Source organism: Budorcas taxicolor, chromosome 22 (genome assembly GCF_023091745.1).
Source record: "Budorcas taxicolor isolate Tak-1 chromosome 22, Takin1.1, whole genome shotgun sequence".
Lineage (NCBI taxonomy): Eukaryota > Metazoa > Chordata > Mammalia > Artiodactyla > Bovidae > Budorcas > Budorcas taxicolor.
The window spans coordinates 8,953,412-8,967,245 of NC_068931.1; the positions used below are offsets into that span (position 1 = coordinate 8,953,412).

Sequence of the window (13,834 nt, forward strand, 5' to 3'; positions counted from 1 at the left end):
GCATGTTAAACTCATAGAATAAATTAGATGCTCAGTTTAAAAGTATATGTATTTGGATCTGCTGAATGCCTGCACTGGATACTACGCTGACTGCATAAACAAGACGAAACCTAGAGTTTGCTCTCAATCAGATTATAACTTAATCTTCTGGTCTTTAGGAATAATAGTTTTCTCGGGCTCAAAAAAATCACTGCAGATGGTGACTGCAGCCATGAAATTAAAAGACACTTACTCCTTGGAAGAAAAGCTGTGACCAACTTAGACAGCATATTAAAAAGCAGAGACATTACTTTACCTCCAAAGCTCTGTCTAGTGAAAGCCATGGTTTTTCCAGTGGTCATGTAAGGATGTGAGAGTTGGAACACAAAGAAAGCTGAGCACCAGAAGAATTGATGCTTTTGAATTGTGGCATTGGAGAAGACTCCTCAGAGTCCCTTGGGCAGCAAGGAGATCAAACCAATCCAACCTAAAGGAAATCAGTCCTGAATATACATCGAAAGGACTGATGCTGAAGCTGAAGCACCAGTACTTTGGTCACCTCATGTAAAGAACTGACTCACTGGAAAAGTCCTTGATGCTGGGAAAGATCAAAGAGGAGAAGGGGAGAACAGGATGAGATGGTTGGATGGCATCACCAACTTGATGGACATGAATTTGAGCAAGCTCTGGGAGTTAAGGATGGACAGGGAAGCGTGGTGTACTGCAGTTCATGGGTCGCAAAGAGTCCGGCACGAATGAAGGAACTGAACTAACTAATGAGCCTTCTGCCTCATAGAATTTTGAACCTATGGTGAATGGGCTGACATCATAATCCATTTTTTTCTCATAACACATACTCAATAATTGGTAGTAGTTCCTGCAGCGATCACTATCATATAAAACTCAATAGCTTTTACGAATAACTTTAATGTAGAAAACCACACAGCAATATAAATATTTTATAGCAGGTAGTTTACTTATTTCAAAAATCAGGAAACTTGAACAAATCATAAAAAAATCACATCCCATGATTAACTTCATGTTTTCACGTTTCAAATGAAACACTTTTTAAAAGGAAGGCTTAGCTGGTAAAAACGCATTAATGGAGTTTACTTCTGTGAAACAGATCTCGCAGGTTGCAAACGGGGGTCAAAGAAAATTCCAAACTCATTCTGCAAATACATGTAGGGTTACTCGGCATTCAGAGTCTTCCAGCTTTCCACTGTTAAGACCCATCTTTTTTCAGGACTACCAACTGAATAAGAGCAGCAGGTGAAAGAGATGGCAGGATTAAATCTCTAGCGTTGCCAGTCTACCTCGTCTTCCGTTCAAATACTGGCGCGTATTTAACTTCCGGCAAGGACCCCCTGGCGCCCACGCCCGCACCCTAGGTTCCCACGCTCCCGGAGGCGGTCCCGGGCGCAGGAGCTTCGGGGCCGCGATCGCGCATGCGTGCCAGTCCCGCGCATGCGTGCCGGCCCCGCTCGGGCCCCGCGGCTCCGCGCATGCTCAGAGGCGGAGGTCGGCGGGGCCTGGGCGGGTGTCGGAGGCCGGCTCCCCCCGCCCGCCTCCGCAGCCCCGCGCTTCCCTTCCGCGGCGCGGCCGCCGGTGCTCGTTTCTGTCGCGGGCGCTGAGTCGGCTCTGGCAGCGCCTGTGCGGCGAGCATGGCATCTTGGAGGCGCGGACCCGCCCTGCGACTGTGGGCCGCAGGTAGAGGCCGCGGGGGCGGTGCGGGCGGGCACGGGGACCGTCTCCGGGAGGGGAGAGGCCTGCGCGGTCGCCGAGATGCTTTCCCGTCCCGGGTCCCGGGTCCCGACACGGAGTGGGCGCTGTGGGGCCCTTAACCCGACGCGGCTCCGCTGGAGACGCGCGCCTTCCGACCGGCCGTCGGGGCGGTAGGGGGTTCGCGGAGCGCGGGCTCCGTCGGCTGGCGTCGAGGGCGCTCCTTCCCGGCGGGCGCGCACACCTGCTCGGCCCTGGGCTCTGAGCCTGGCCAGCTCGGAGGCATCCTCGCCCGCGCGGGCGCATCCTGGCCGGGCCCGGGGGCTGTGCGGTGTGGCCTGGGGACCGGCTGGTCCTGCTCAGTCTCGAGCCCGCCTCGCCGTCCTCCCCACGACGGGTCCACTCGCACCGTTTAGCTCCCACCGCGTGCCTGGCGCTGCTCCGTGATCAGTTTTTAGGAGTCCAACCCAATTTTGTTTCTCAGTTTCGGGGGGGGGCGGGGGCAATATTTTTGAATGGCATTTGAAGTTTATCAATGAGAAGATAATTGCTTCTAGAGAAAAAGAAATATAGACAACGTTCACGTCTACCCCAAAAACTGAGATGGTGAAAAACAGGATGAAAGTAAAAATTTATTTAAAAAGAACTTCCGTCCTTTAGAATTACTGGCCTAGGTAGAACTTGCTGTCACCACATGGTCATAAATATTTATTAAACAGGTGAACGACTTATGCTTTTGCCTAATTTGTGTCCTCGGATGGATGAATGATGTGTTTTTTGGGAGGTTGTAAAAAACCGGGAACATTTTATAGGTGAATAAGCGTATAATGGAAGCCATAAGATGAATTAGCATGTATTTTACTGTATACATTTTGTCTTTTGTTTTCAGTTTTTCTGCTGGATCTGGCTTTCTGTAAAGGACAGGTGGAAGATCTAGATGACTCGTGAGTATACATGTTTTTAAATAGTATCTTCATTTCTTCCAGCTGTGATGTTATATGAATACCGGTATGAGTCTAGTATTTTTTAAAATAACACTTGTTTTATTGAGCGCGTAAATCTGTGGTACGTAATTTGCTAATTTTGTTTGGAGGTAGATTTTTTTTTTTTCTTTGAAGTGTAGTTGACTTACATGTTAGTTTCAAGTGCACTACATTGTGTGAATATAATCTTTTAATAGCAAACAATGGCCAATGCTTACCTAGCACCAGTTTTGCTCCAGGAGTTGCACTAAGTGCTGTATATGCACAAAATAGGATTGCACTCGGCAGTTCTATGAACAGTCATAAGAGTAAAAACTGCTAGAGTCTTCTGTTTTACCTGTATATTGTTAGTCACTGCTGAGTGGGTGCTGGAGTTTGGTAACCATCCAGTAACACAGCGTGAATCCCCAGGCCTTGCTTGTTGTAGGTGAGGAGTCCAGCTTCAGACCAGAATCCTGTGTATGGCTTTCAGGCCTGAGCATGGGCAGTGACATGGCTTTTCCTGGCAGGGCTCTGGGGGGAAGCTGCTCTCCCCACACCAGACATGGGGCACAGACAGTGCACCGCGCTCTCTGGGGTGGGGTGAGCCCTAGTCGCAGACTCAGGCCCCCAGGCCAGCTGGGCTCTTGTGTGTGCGTCTGCATTCTCAGCCTGGGGATCCCTTTTGGAGACATGCTGGTGGGGGCCTCGCCTCAGGCATTGCTTAGGGAAACCTCCTTATTGAGGGGCTTAGCTGAGACCCTTTCTGCACGTGGACTCGGTATCTCTCCTCTCCTGTCCCTTCCCTCATCCCTCCCCTCTCCGCGTGGGTCCTCGGCGAGGCAGATGCCTTTGGTTCGGGCCTCCTCCCGGGTGAGATGCATCTCTCAGTGCTGAGGAGCTGGCAGCTCATTTCTGTCTGCCGGCCTGCACTGGCGCAGTGAGTGAGTCAAGTCTTGACTCTCCGTTTGGCTAGTTGTCCTCGTTCACCACCCCTGCCCGCAGCAGGGTACTCTGATGAGCAGAGAGCCCCAGGGTCCCGCGGGGCACTCAGCAGCCTTCCTGGTGGGTATTGGGCACCCTTGTGGATTGTTACAGGCGCTTCGATTCTCAGAGAAGCTGCTGTTAACACTGAGGTGATTTTGTTATAGTTTGTGGTGCCCTGAAGGGTGTGGCACCCCAGATCTGCTCCTTTCCGAGGAGGAGAAAGCGGGAGTGAGCCGGTGCATGAGTCTGGGACCCTGACTTTCCTCAGCTGGATGCTGCTGAACTGACAGGGTTGGCCCTCCTGTAATGCGCTTCCCACGTGGTAAAGAAGCCGCCTGCCAGTGCAGGAGATGAGGTTCAATCCCTGGGTCAGGAGGATCCCCTGGAGAAGGGAATGGCAAGCCACTCTAGGATTCTTGCCTGGGAAATCTTGCAGAGGAGCCTGGAGGGATACAGTCCATGGGGTCGCAGAGAGTTGGACATGACTGAGCAGCTAAGCAACAACAGAGTCTCCTGTAAGTGAAAAGCTTGTCTGGCCCGCCTTCCTAGCGTCCGCGGCTGCCCAAGCCTCCTGTGAGCTCCTGGATCTGAGGTGAGGGATCAAGGACAGTGGGCAAGGAGGCCGTTAACCGGGCCTGGGTTCTGGATTTGTGCTTTCTGCTCCTGCCTGTTGCTGGACCCCTGTGAAAATGAAGCCCTGGGATTAGGGTCGGTCCTGCCCCTGATAGGTGCTCTGTTCTGTCCATGACGCTCACCAGAATGGCCCTGTGCTGACTAAGGGACTAAGGGAAGTAGCCAACGAGCATCCTATGCTTGTCAGCTAAACACGGGGACTGAACTATTCTTCATCCCAGAGCGAGCGGACGTGCAGTGAATTGCCTCCTGGGCCCACAAGAGGATGGCCCTTGGAAATTCAGGCACCGTCCTAGCTTGGGCTGGTGAGCAGGGATTGCCATGGCTGAAGAAGACTGAACCGGAGTGAGAAGGCTGCCCTGCTTGTCTAACCCTGGCCGGGGCTAAACTAACTCCCCAGGGACTGATGACCACGCCGGGCCAGAGTGTTCTCAGCAGATGGAGCGCCTTGGCTCCTCATTGCCCCATAGACCCTCTGGATCCTGACTGCAGATGACACTCTCTCTAGGTGGGTCCAGCTGTCCCCGTGCCCTGCACTGACTTGGGCCGCACTGTCAGGTCCCGTGAGACCATGTTTGTTTGCTGTGTAGATTCCCCGAGGGCACTGGGTCTGGTGATGCCTAGGGTTTGCAGCCCCAGCCCCACGTCAGTGAGCGCAGTCATGGGTGTACAGTGGACCCTCCATATTAGCCCTGACACCTTCCTTTCCACGTGGGGCCCTGTCTGGGATTCTGTACCAGTCAGCTCCTTCCTATCGATGGGATAGGAGAGGCTGCTGCTGCTAAGTCATTTCAGTCGTGTCCGGCTCTGTGTGACCTCATAGACGGCAGCCCACCGGGCTCCGCAGTCCCTGGGATTCTCCAGGCAAGAACACTGGAGTAGGTTGCCATTTCCTTCTCCAGTGCATGAAAGTAAAAAGTGAAAGTGAAGTTGCTTAGTCGTGTCCGACTCGCAGCGACCCCAGGGATTGCAGCACCAGGCTCCTCTCTCCATGGGATTTTCCAGGCAAGAGTACTGGAGTGGGGTGCCATTGCCTAGGAGAGAGGCTATTAAGCATCAAATGATGGGAGACAGTGGCCCCCGCCCTTTACCTCTGGGTGCAGAGCTGCCTGCAGAGACATCAAGAATAATGACCATTGGTTAGAGCGTTCTGGTTGAACAGTTTGCTTAAGGTGGCCATGACACTTTCTTGGGTAGCCCCACAAGATGAATATAAAATAGAACTTTTTACTGTAAACCTCTTAACGGGAAATGGGGGAACCCGCCTGAGAGTCAGGTCCCCCGATCCCACCCAGGGGCCAGGCCTGCCAGCAGACTTCCTAAGGCTCACCCCTGCCCCGCCCTGCTCTGTTCACTGTTAGGCACAGGTGTAAGTGGAGGAGAGGGGCTCCAAGCTGAAGCATTTGTTTCTAAGGAGTCCCACTTGAATTTTTACTCCTAATTACTTTATCATTGCTCTTGTTTTATTAAGGTGTTAAATGGATAAGATCTAGAGGTCACTGAGTAAAATTTTGAAGTAAAACTTATTGAAAAATTTGTCCTGTGCCCCTGTATTTATCAATTTGTTATCTTTACCTGTGCTATTCTGTTGTAAAGTGGAAACCTACAGTCAAGATCTGTGTTCTTGTTTTTTAGGTTTAAAGAAAATCGAAAAGATGACATTTGGCTTGTAGATGTGAGTATTTAAATTTTTTGTACAGATCAACCATCCCTCTCCTGTTTTAAATGTGACTTTCCATTCTCCTCACCCAAATGTGGTAACAGACAGTACCAGGACCAGTGTGCATAACCCACTTTGTCTTCTCAGGTAGTACTGTCAGGGTTTTTATATTAAAGTGAACCTCAGAGCCTTAGGATCTCTGGCAGGAGAACCTGTTTTTGATGAAATTCTCACAAGGTCCACTTGTGCATGATGTCTGAGGGAGATTATGGTATGGTTTTATCACAGAATTCACTCAGTATTTCATTTCATCCAAGAGATTGAGTGTATTAGTATCACTTGGCAATCAAAGTCATATTTTCATCTTGGTAGTGAGAGAATCAGCTTTCCATCTTCTTTTCCTCGCTTTGACGTTTTGAATGTGTTTAAACCCTGTGATGTCTGGGGTGCATTTTGACATGCCTCAGTGAGAAAGTGGGGTGAGTGGCAGCGAGAGAGATGGAATGAGACGCGTAGAGCTGACGGTCACTGAAGCCAGGCAGCGAGGCGTGAAGCTCCCTGGTTTGTCTGTCTCTTTTGATATATGTTTGAATGTTTCCATAGGCTGATACTGCAAGAGAGTTAAATCTTATTTCATAAATGTACAAAACAAACAGATTTTGTTATGCTACCTAATGGGAGGCACCTGAGTACCACCCCAACCATCTGGTGACCCTGAAGAAGGAAGAACCAGGATTTTAGTTTCATCAGCCTGACTTGTCGCTGTGCCAAACCGTCTTACCAGTGATTATACTTACAGGAGCAGAGTCACCTACTGTATTGCAGTTTTTGCAATAAAAAGAAGTTGATGTTTATCATTAACACTTAAGGGGTGTGCATGTGATATGTGAAGTGTATTTGGTGGTTTAATTTTATATCTAACGTGGACATACTCATTTGGGAGCAGAGATGTTTTTAATTGTAAATTATCTATTTTAAATAGACATCTGAAATAGATATCAGTGGCCATTTAAAATGACTTTAATATCAGTTAAAGTGTTGAGTTGTATCCTGGAGGTTGACATGTCTAGATTTGTGTGTGTGTGTTATTGTGTAACCACTTTAAAAATTATATTTAGACTTTTGGTCTAAAATAGATTATTATCCAATCGTTTAGGGAGAAAGATTCTTTTACAGTTACGATTGACATCCACAGTAATAACAACATCTTCGTGGTTTTCCCTCTCTTTTTTTTCAAACAAGTTTTATGCACCATGGTGTGGCCATTGTAAAAAGCTGGAACCAATTTGGAATGAAGTCGGTCTTGAGATGAAAAGCATCGGTTCTCCAGTGAAAGTGGGAAAGATGGATGCTACTTCCTATTCCAGTAAGCAGCTATTCAGTTTATTGTTTTTCTGTTCTCGTAATGCAAGTGTTTTAGTGTTTTAATTACAGGAAGCAGTATTTAAGGTAACAGGAAGAAGAGATTTCAGACTGTGTTTTACAAGTTAGGTGAACTGTTGAACGTGTGATAGGCAATCTCTGTTAATCTTATACTCAGTACAGATGTAGAAGTCCCTGTTCCTACTGGGAGCCCACTTGAGATAATCAGTTGCTTGAGACAGCTACAGGAGATGGAGTGGTGAACTCTGGATATCGCTGTGAGGGTGAAGAAGGAGAGTTTGTTGTCTGAGCAGCCTGAGTGGCATGGTAGAGGAGTCCACCGGAGCTCAAAAGATGAGGCGAGCTCACATACACGCAAGTGGGGATCAGGAGCGTTCTCACATTAGAGAGGGCATTACAGCGAAATTGTAGAGCTGAAGATGAGTTCAGCGAGTCTGTACCAGACACTAGAATGTCTTCAGGCAGAGGCTGGCAGACCGCAGCCCCGGACAGTCTGGCCCCCTCCCGCTTTGTGCATGGAGCTCCGCTGGACCAGAGTCACACCTGTGTTTACTGTTGTCTCTGTGGCTGTTTTTGTGACCCAGAGGCAGAATCAAGTATTTACAACAGAGACTGTCGCCCCACAAAGCCTAAAATGTTTATTATCAGACCCTGTACAGGTAAAGTTTACCAATACCTGTCTTAAAGGATTTGGGAAAAGGCAAAATTAAGTTCAGAGAATATGAGGTGTCACAGACTTGGGGAGAGCATGGCTCAGAAAGTAGATTAGATCCCACTCTGCCTGCTGCTGTTTTCCGTAGCCTGGGGAACATTTCTTAACATTTAACAAATCGCTAAACTTTGATTTCTACACCACTAAGTGTTTAATTATGATGCATTTTGTATTGGTGTTTTGAGATTAAAATGATACAGCACATGTACAATCCCTTGTGTGCAATAAAATGTAGGTTCCTTTTTCCATTAATTAATGAAGAAAGTGGAAGTATGACATAGAAATGTGTACTTCATTCTAGGAAGTCAGCATTGTACTCTGGGTATAAATTTAGAAGAAGACAAACCTAGGTTTTAAATCCAGGTCAGTCGTCTCTTTCTTTTGTGGCTTTGGGGGAGTGTTAACCTCTCTGAATGTTAGTTCCCTTGTCTGTAAATGAGAGAGTGATAATTCTCAAGGTTGTGAGGATTGTATTAATATTTCTTATTCAGAAGCCCGGGCACAATGGCTTCACTTGTCAAGTGCTGAGGATAGTACCAGACTTTAAGAGCCTCTCAGGTGGGACAAGGTGTTTTGGGTTCTGTCAGTTATCAGTAGAGCGCTAACACACATTTTTGAGAAGGCAGATGATTTGATAAAAATGCTTTTGGCAGAAACCTGTAGGATGAAAAGAGCAGTTATAGGCAAAAAGATTATTTAAGCTGACTTTTGTATGCATCTTGATATAGGATACTGGGAGGCCAGACTTGAGTGATTGGCAGGGGAGTAAAGAGACAGTAATTCTTAATAGACATTTGCAAGGGTTAAATCACAGATGTGATATATTGGCTCTGGTATAAAGAAAAACAATTGAAAATAATAGTGTAAGAGTCTTAGCAAAACTCACCCTGAACTATATTACCATCACCAGGAAAAAAACAATTACATTTAATTCTGTGTTTTTGTGTTAGTAGCTGTTCCAACTTTGCGGTGTTTTGCTTTATTGATGCTTGGGAACATGGGGAGCTAGAGTGCAGGTGAGATATTAGAACGAGAACTGTTGAATCACACAGGTGAACTGCTGCGACTTTAGGAGAGGGTGAGATGGATGGTGAGAAGTTAGAAGATAATATGGTCGAGTTGATATTTCTTGATATCTTTTACAGTGTTTAAGAAATCACTCCGTTAACTGTTGTGAAAGTAAATGCTTATGTCTAGGCGTGTATGTTGATTAGATGTGCATACACGTGCACTTGTCTATATAGTAATTTATTTGTTTCACTGAGTCAAAGGGTAGTTGATAAACATAAGTAAATTGTCTAGTAGTTGATGTCAGCGATGGATGCATTTTTCACCTTATAGATCAAGAAGATGTTTTTTGTACTATGGAGAAAAATACCATCTTCCTTACAAAAAAAGAAAGTTGTTAAGTATTCAAAAACTACTGTTTAGAGATTACAAATAGATTTTTGGCATATAATTCTTACAGCTTTCTTGAATATTTCAGGGCAGCTCAAATACAGGCATTTTAGTAGAACTTGGACTCAAACAGGCGAAGAAATTGCATTTCCTTTTCAGGCTGGAGGCAGTGTTCTGCCTCTAACGGTGGAGCCCTGGAGGACTGGCAGTTTCCTACGTGTCTCTTCCATCTCCACAGGCAGCTTTGCAGATGGTCACGGCATCAGTGTTTCCCAGCGTTTAGTCTGCAGGCTACCTGTGTTAGGATACCTGGGTGCTCAGTATGAATTCAGATTCCAAAGGCCCACACCTCCCCTACCAAATGAAAATCAGATTGAGTCATGAGAATCTGTATTTTTAACATGGACTTCAGGTGATTCTTGAGTTAGAGAATCATTAAGTAAAGTATAATTTTGATGGCTCGTTAAGGGATTTCAGTTTGGCATGGGATAGGATTATTCAGTGATCACGTAGAGAAAATCTCTCAGACTATTTGAGGGTAGCTTAGTTCTCAATCATGTAATTGCAATGATTAAAATAAACACCATCATATTCAATCCAGCAAGTCTCTGTGTATAGACTTGTTGAATGTGAGAGATTTGAACTTTTCTGATTTATCCTGCAATATGTATTTGGAATTGTATCAGATATTTCTTAATGGCGTGGTTTTAACTATTTATACAACTTCTTAGTGTTATTTGATGTATTATGTCCAGTGTAAATTCAGATGTTACTTTGGCCTTTCTTTTTCTACATATTCCTTAAAAAATGAGGACAAAAAGGTTCTCATCCAAAAGTTAAAATGTTACCATGTTACCTGTAATCACATACTTATTTCTATTATGAAACCACTGAAAATTCCACTTATTCCTCTGCCTGAGTGTGACATCATTTTATATAAAGATCATATTTTACCTCTCTGTGGTGTATAAACTTTCAGGGGCATTTGGCCAGTAAGATTCTTATTCTCATTCTGTGATTGCAGATACATTTGCAGATCAGTCGTACATTTCTAGAGTATAACCCTTCTAGTCAGTGACTGTATTTCAAGGTTGTTCTGACTTGGTCCGGTGGACATTTGGGGCCAGAAGACCTTTTGGGGGGAGAAGAGTTTCCTGTGCATTGTCGGATGTTCAGCCCCGACCTTGGCCTCTGCTCACTGGATGCTGGTAGCTCCCTTCTCCTCCCTCCCCCAGCACGTCAGCTGAAATTCTATCAGGGATGGAAGTTAATGTTCAAAGAACCAAGTGACTAAAGGGTGGGTGGCATCAACTCCATTTTAAAGGCAAGAAAACTGAGGTTGAGGAGATTAAGTGATGGCACGAAGTGTGGAGCTGGGATTCTCTCACTGCAGCCTGTTACGAGAACTGTAACATCAGCTATACAATTCCACCACCATTTTTCTCGTTGATTGCCTGTTTCATTTTCTTTATTTGATTTGTGTGCAGATTTTACGCTGTGTTATGTAAGCAGTTGCTACTGGGTATACCCTCCCTCTCCAGATCAGTGACATTTGTCTCTGTATTTTGGCACTTCTTAATTAGGTGCAGTTGAAGGTGATCAGGGCTTATGTTTGCCTGCCTTCTTAATTTGAGGTGAGGAGCATTAAGAACATATTTACTCACATAATCTCTATCTTTACTCAGAAGAGGGCAATTTCAGTAACAACAGTATTCAGTTAGAATATCCTTGACCCAGAAGTATTTGCAAATGATATGACTAATAAGAGTTTAATACCAAAATATAGAAACAGCTTATATAAAAAAACTACCTGCTTAAAAAATGGGGAGAAGACCTAAATAGACTTTTCTCCAAAAAAAGACATACAAATGGCTAACAGGCATGTGAAAAGATGCTTAACATCACTAATTATTAGAGAAATGCAAATCAAAGCCACAAAGGTATGTCATCTCTCATCTCTCAGAATGGCCATTATCAAAAAGTCTATAAATGACCTATGTCGGCAAGGATGTGGAGAAAACAGTTGTGTACTGTAGGTGGGAATTAAATTGATATAGCCACTTTGGAAAACAGTATGGAGCTTCCTTAAAAATCTAGAACTACCCTATGATCCAGCAATCCCACTCCTGGGTCTATATCTTGAAAAATGAAAACTCTAATTTGAAAAGATAAATGCACACCCCAATAGCAGCAGTATTTATAATACCTTAGACATGGAAACAATCCAAGTGCCCATCAACAGATGATTGCTTTAAAAAGATGTGCTATATATGGAGAGAGAGACACATATACACACAGTGGAATATTTAGTCATAAAAGAGTGAAATTCTGCCATTTGCAGCAACATGAGTGGACCTAAAAAGTAATATGCTTAGTGAAATAAGGCAGGCAAAAAACGATAAATATTGTATGCTATCACTTGTTGGTGGAGTCTGACAAATAAAACCAATGTATAGGTGAGGTGAAGTCACTCAGTCGTGTCTGACTCTGCGACCCCGTGGACTGTAACCTACTAGGCTTCTCTGTCCATGGGATTCTCCAGGCAAGAATACTGGAGTGGATTGCCATTTCCTTCTCCAGGGGATCTTCCCGACCCAGGGATCGAACCTGAATCTCCCGCATTGGAGGCAGATGCTTTAACCTCTGAGCCACCAGGGAAGCCCTAACCAATGTATATATTTATATCAAAACTCCATTCTGAAGGAGATCAGCCCTGGGATTTCTTTGGAGGGAATGATGCTAAAGCTGAAACTCCAGTACTTTGGCCACCTCATGCGAAGAGTTGACTCATTGGGAAAGACTCTGATGCTGGGAGGGATTGGGGGCAGGAGGAGAAGGGGACGACAGAGGATGAGATGGCTGGATGGCATCACGGACTCGATGGGCATGAATCTGAGTGAACTCCAGGAGTTGGTGATGGACAGGGAGGCCTGGTGTGCTGTGATTCATGGGGTTGCAAAGAGTGGGACACGACTGAGCAACTGAACTAACTAAGGTTACTATATAACCATGTTGCTTATTTACACACTGGTTTGTAGCTCTGAACTCCTATGGATGCCAGGAGGGAGAAGGAAACAGGGTGAGATAGGAACGTGGGGTTCCGAGCTACAAACCAGTGTGTAAATAAGCAACAAGGTTATATTGTACAGCACAGGGAAATACAGCCATGTTTTATAGTAACCTTAGTTCAGTCACTCAATCGTGTCTGACTGTTTGCGACCCCATGAATCGCAGCACACCAGGCCTCCCTGTCCATCACCAACTCCCGGAGTTCACTCAGACTCACGTCCATCGAGTCCGTGATGCCATCCAGCCATCTCATCCTCTGTCGTCCCCTTCTCCTCCTGCCCCCAATCCCTCCCAGCATCGGAGTCTTTTCCAGTGAGTCAACTCTTCGCATGAGGTGGCCAAAGTACTGAGTTTAAGCTTTAGCATCATTCCTCCCAAAGAAATCCCAGGGTTGATCTCCTTTAGGATGGACTGGTTGGATCTCCTTGCAGTCCAAGGGACTCTCAAGAGTCTTCTCCAACACCACACTTCAAAAGCATCAATTCTTCAGCACTCAGCCTTCTTCACAGTCCAACTGTCACATCCATACATGACTACAGGAAAAACTATAGCCTTGACTAGATGGACCTTAGTCGGCAGAGTAATGTCTCTGCTTTTGAATATACCATCTAGGTTGGTCATAACTTTTCTTAGGTAGAGTATACTCTATAAAAACAGTGAGTCACTATACTGTAGCTAACATAATATTGAAAGCCAACTATACTTCAATTATATATATGTATGTGTGTAACACGACAGAATTAAGTCCTAAGTTAGAGATAGGCACAGATAAAATATGTTACTGGTCTAAGCTCACGGGGCTATTCAAAGACAGGACTTGTATCTCCATACATACATACCAGGTTTTTATTTTTGTCACCCCTATCGTTTGTGTCATCTCTAATAAAAGCCATTGTTGATCACTGGTCACCTCTCTTCATGTTTAAGGGAGAAGGTCTAGAGTTGAAAAAGGAAGGACAGATTTTCGGTACTATCTGTCACAAATTCACTTTGTCTTTTTCTTGTGTATTGGTGCGGGGGAGAGAAACCAAGATTAATGATTACTAAAAGTGATTGGTAAATCAGCACCCAGTTTTTTTATACCCAACTGTCATAAAAAATATTCTGGAAATAAGAGAAAATACATACAGTATACTTTGCATAAATTAGGATAGTTGTATAAATATACTATATTTTGTTTACTGAGAATATTTTATTTCTTTTTTTCTGTCCCAGTTGCCTTAAATCTGTAAAGTAGTATAGTTTTGATTTTCTATAGTGATTACTATGCCTCTTAAAGTCGTCTAATTCTGTTTTTTTCCTTATTTTTGTTAATATTTTTTGGTTTCC

At 45.0% G+C, this 13,834-nt stretch overlaps 1 protein-coding gene across 1 annotated transcript in view; it reads left to right on the plus strand.

The window, feature by feature from the left end:
- The first annotated feature begins 1,581 nt into the window (after positions 1 to 1,581).
- TMX3 (thioredoxin related transmembrane protein 3) overlaps positions 1,582 to 13,834 on the plus strand; it is a 38,043-nt gene continuing 25,790 nt past the window's right edge. The window contains exons 1-4 of the mRNA XM_052660302.1: positions 1,582 to 1,689; positions 2,591 to 2,645; positions 5,919 to 5,958; positions 7,186 to 7,309. Of these exons, the coding sequence (XP_052516262.1) occupies positions 1,644 to 1,689; positions 2,591 to 2,645; positions 5,919 to 5,958; positions 7,186 to 7,309 (265 nt within the window). The 5' untranslated portion in view covers positions 1,582 to 1,643. The remainder of the gene's footprint in view (positions 1,690 to 2,590; positions 2,646 to 5,918; positions 5,959 to 7,185; positions 7,310 to 13,834) is intronic.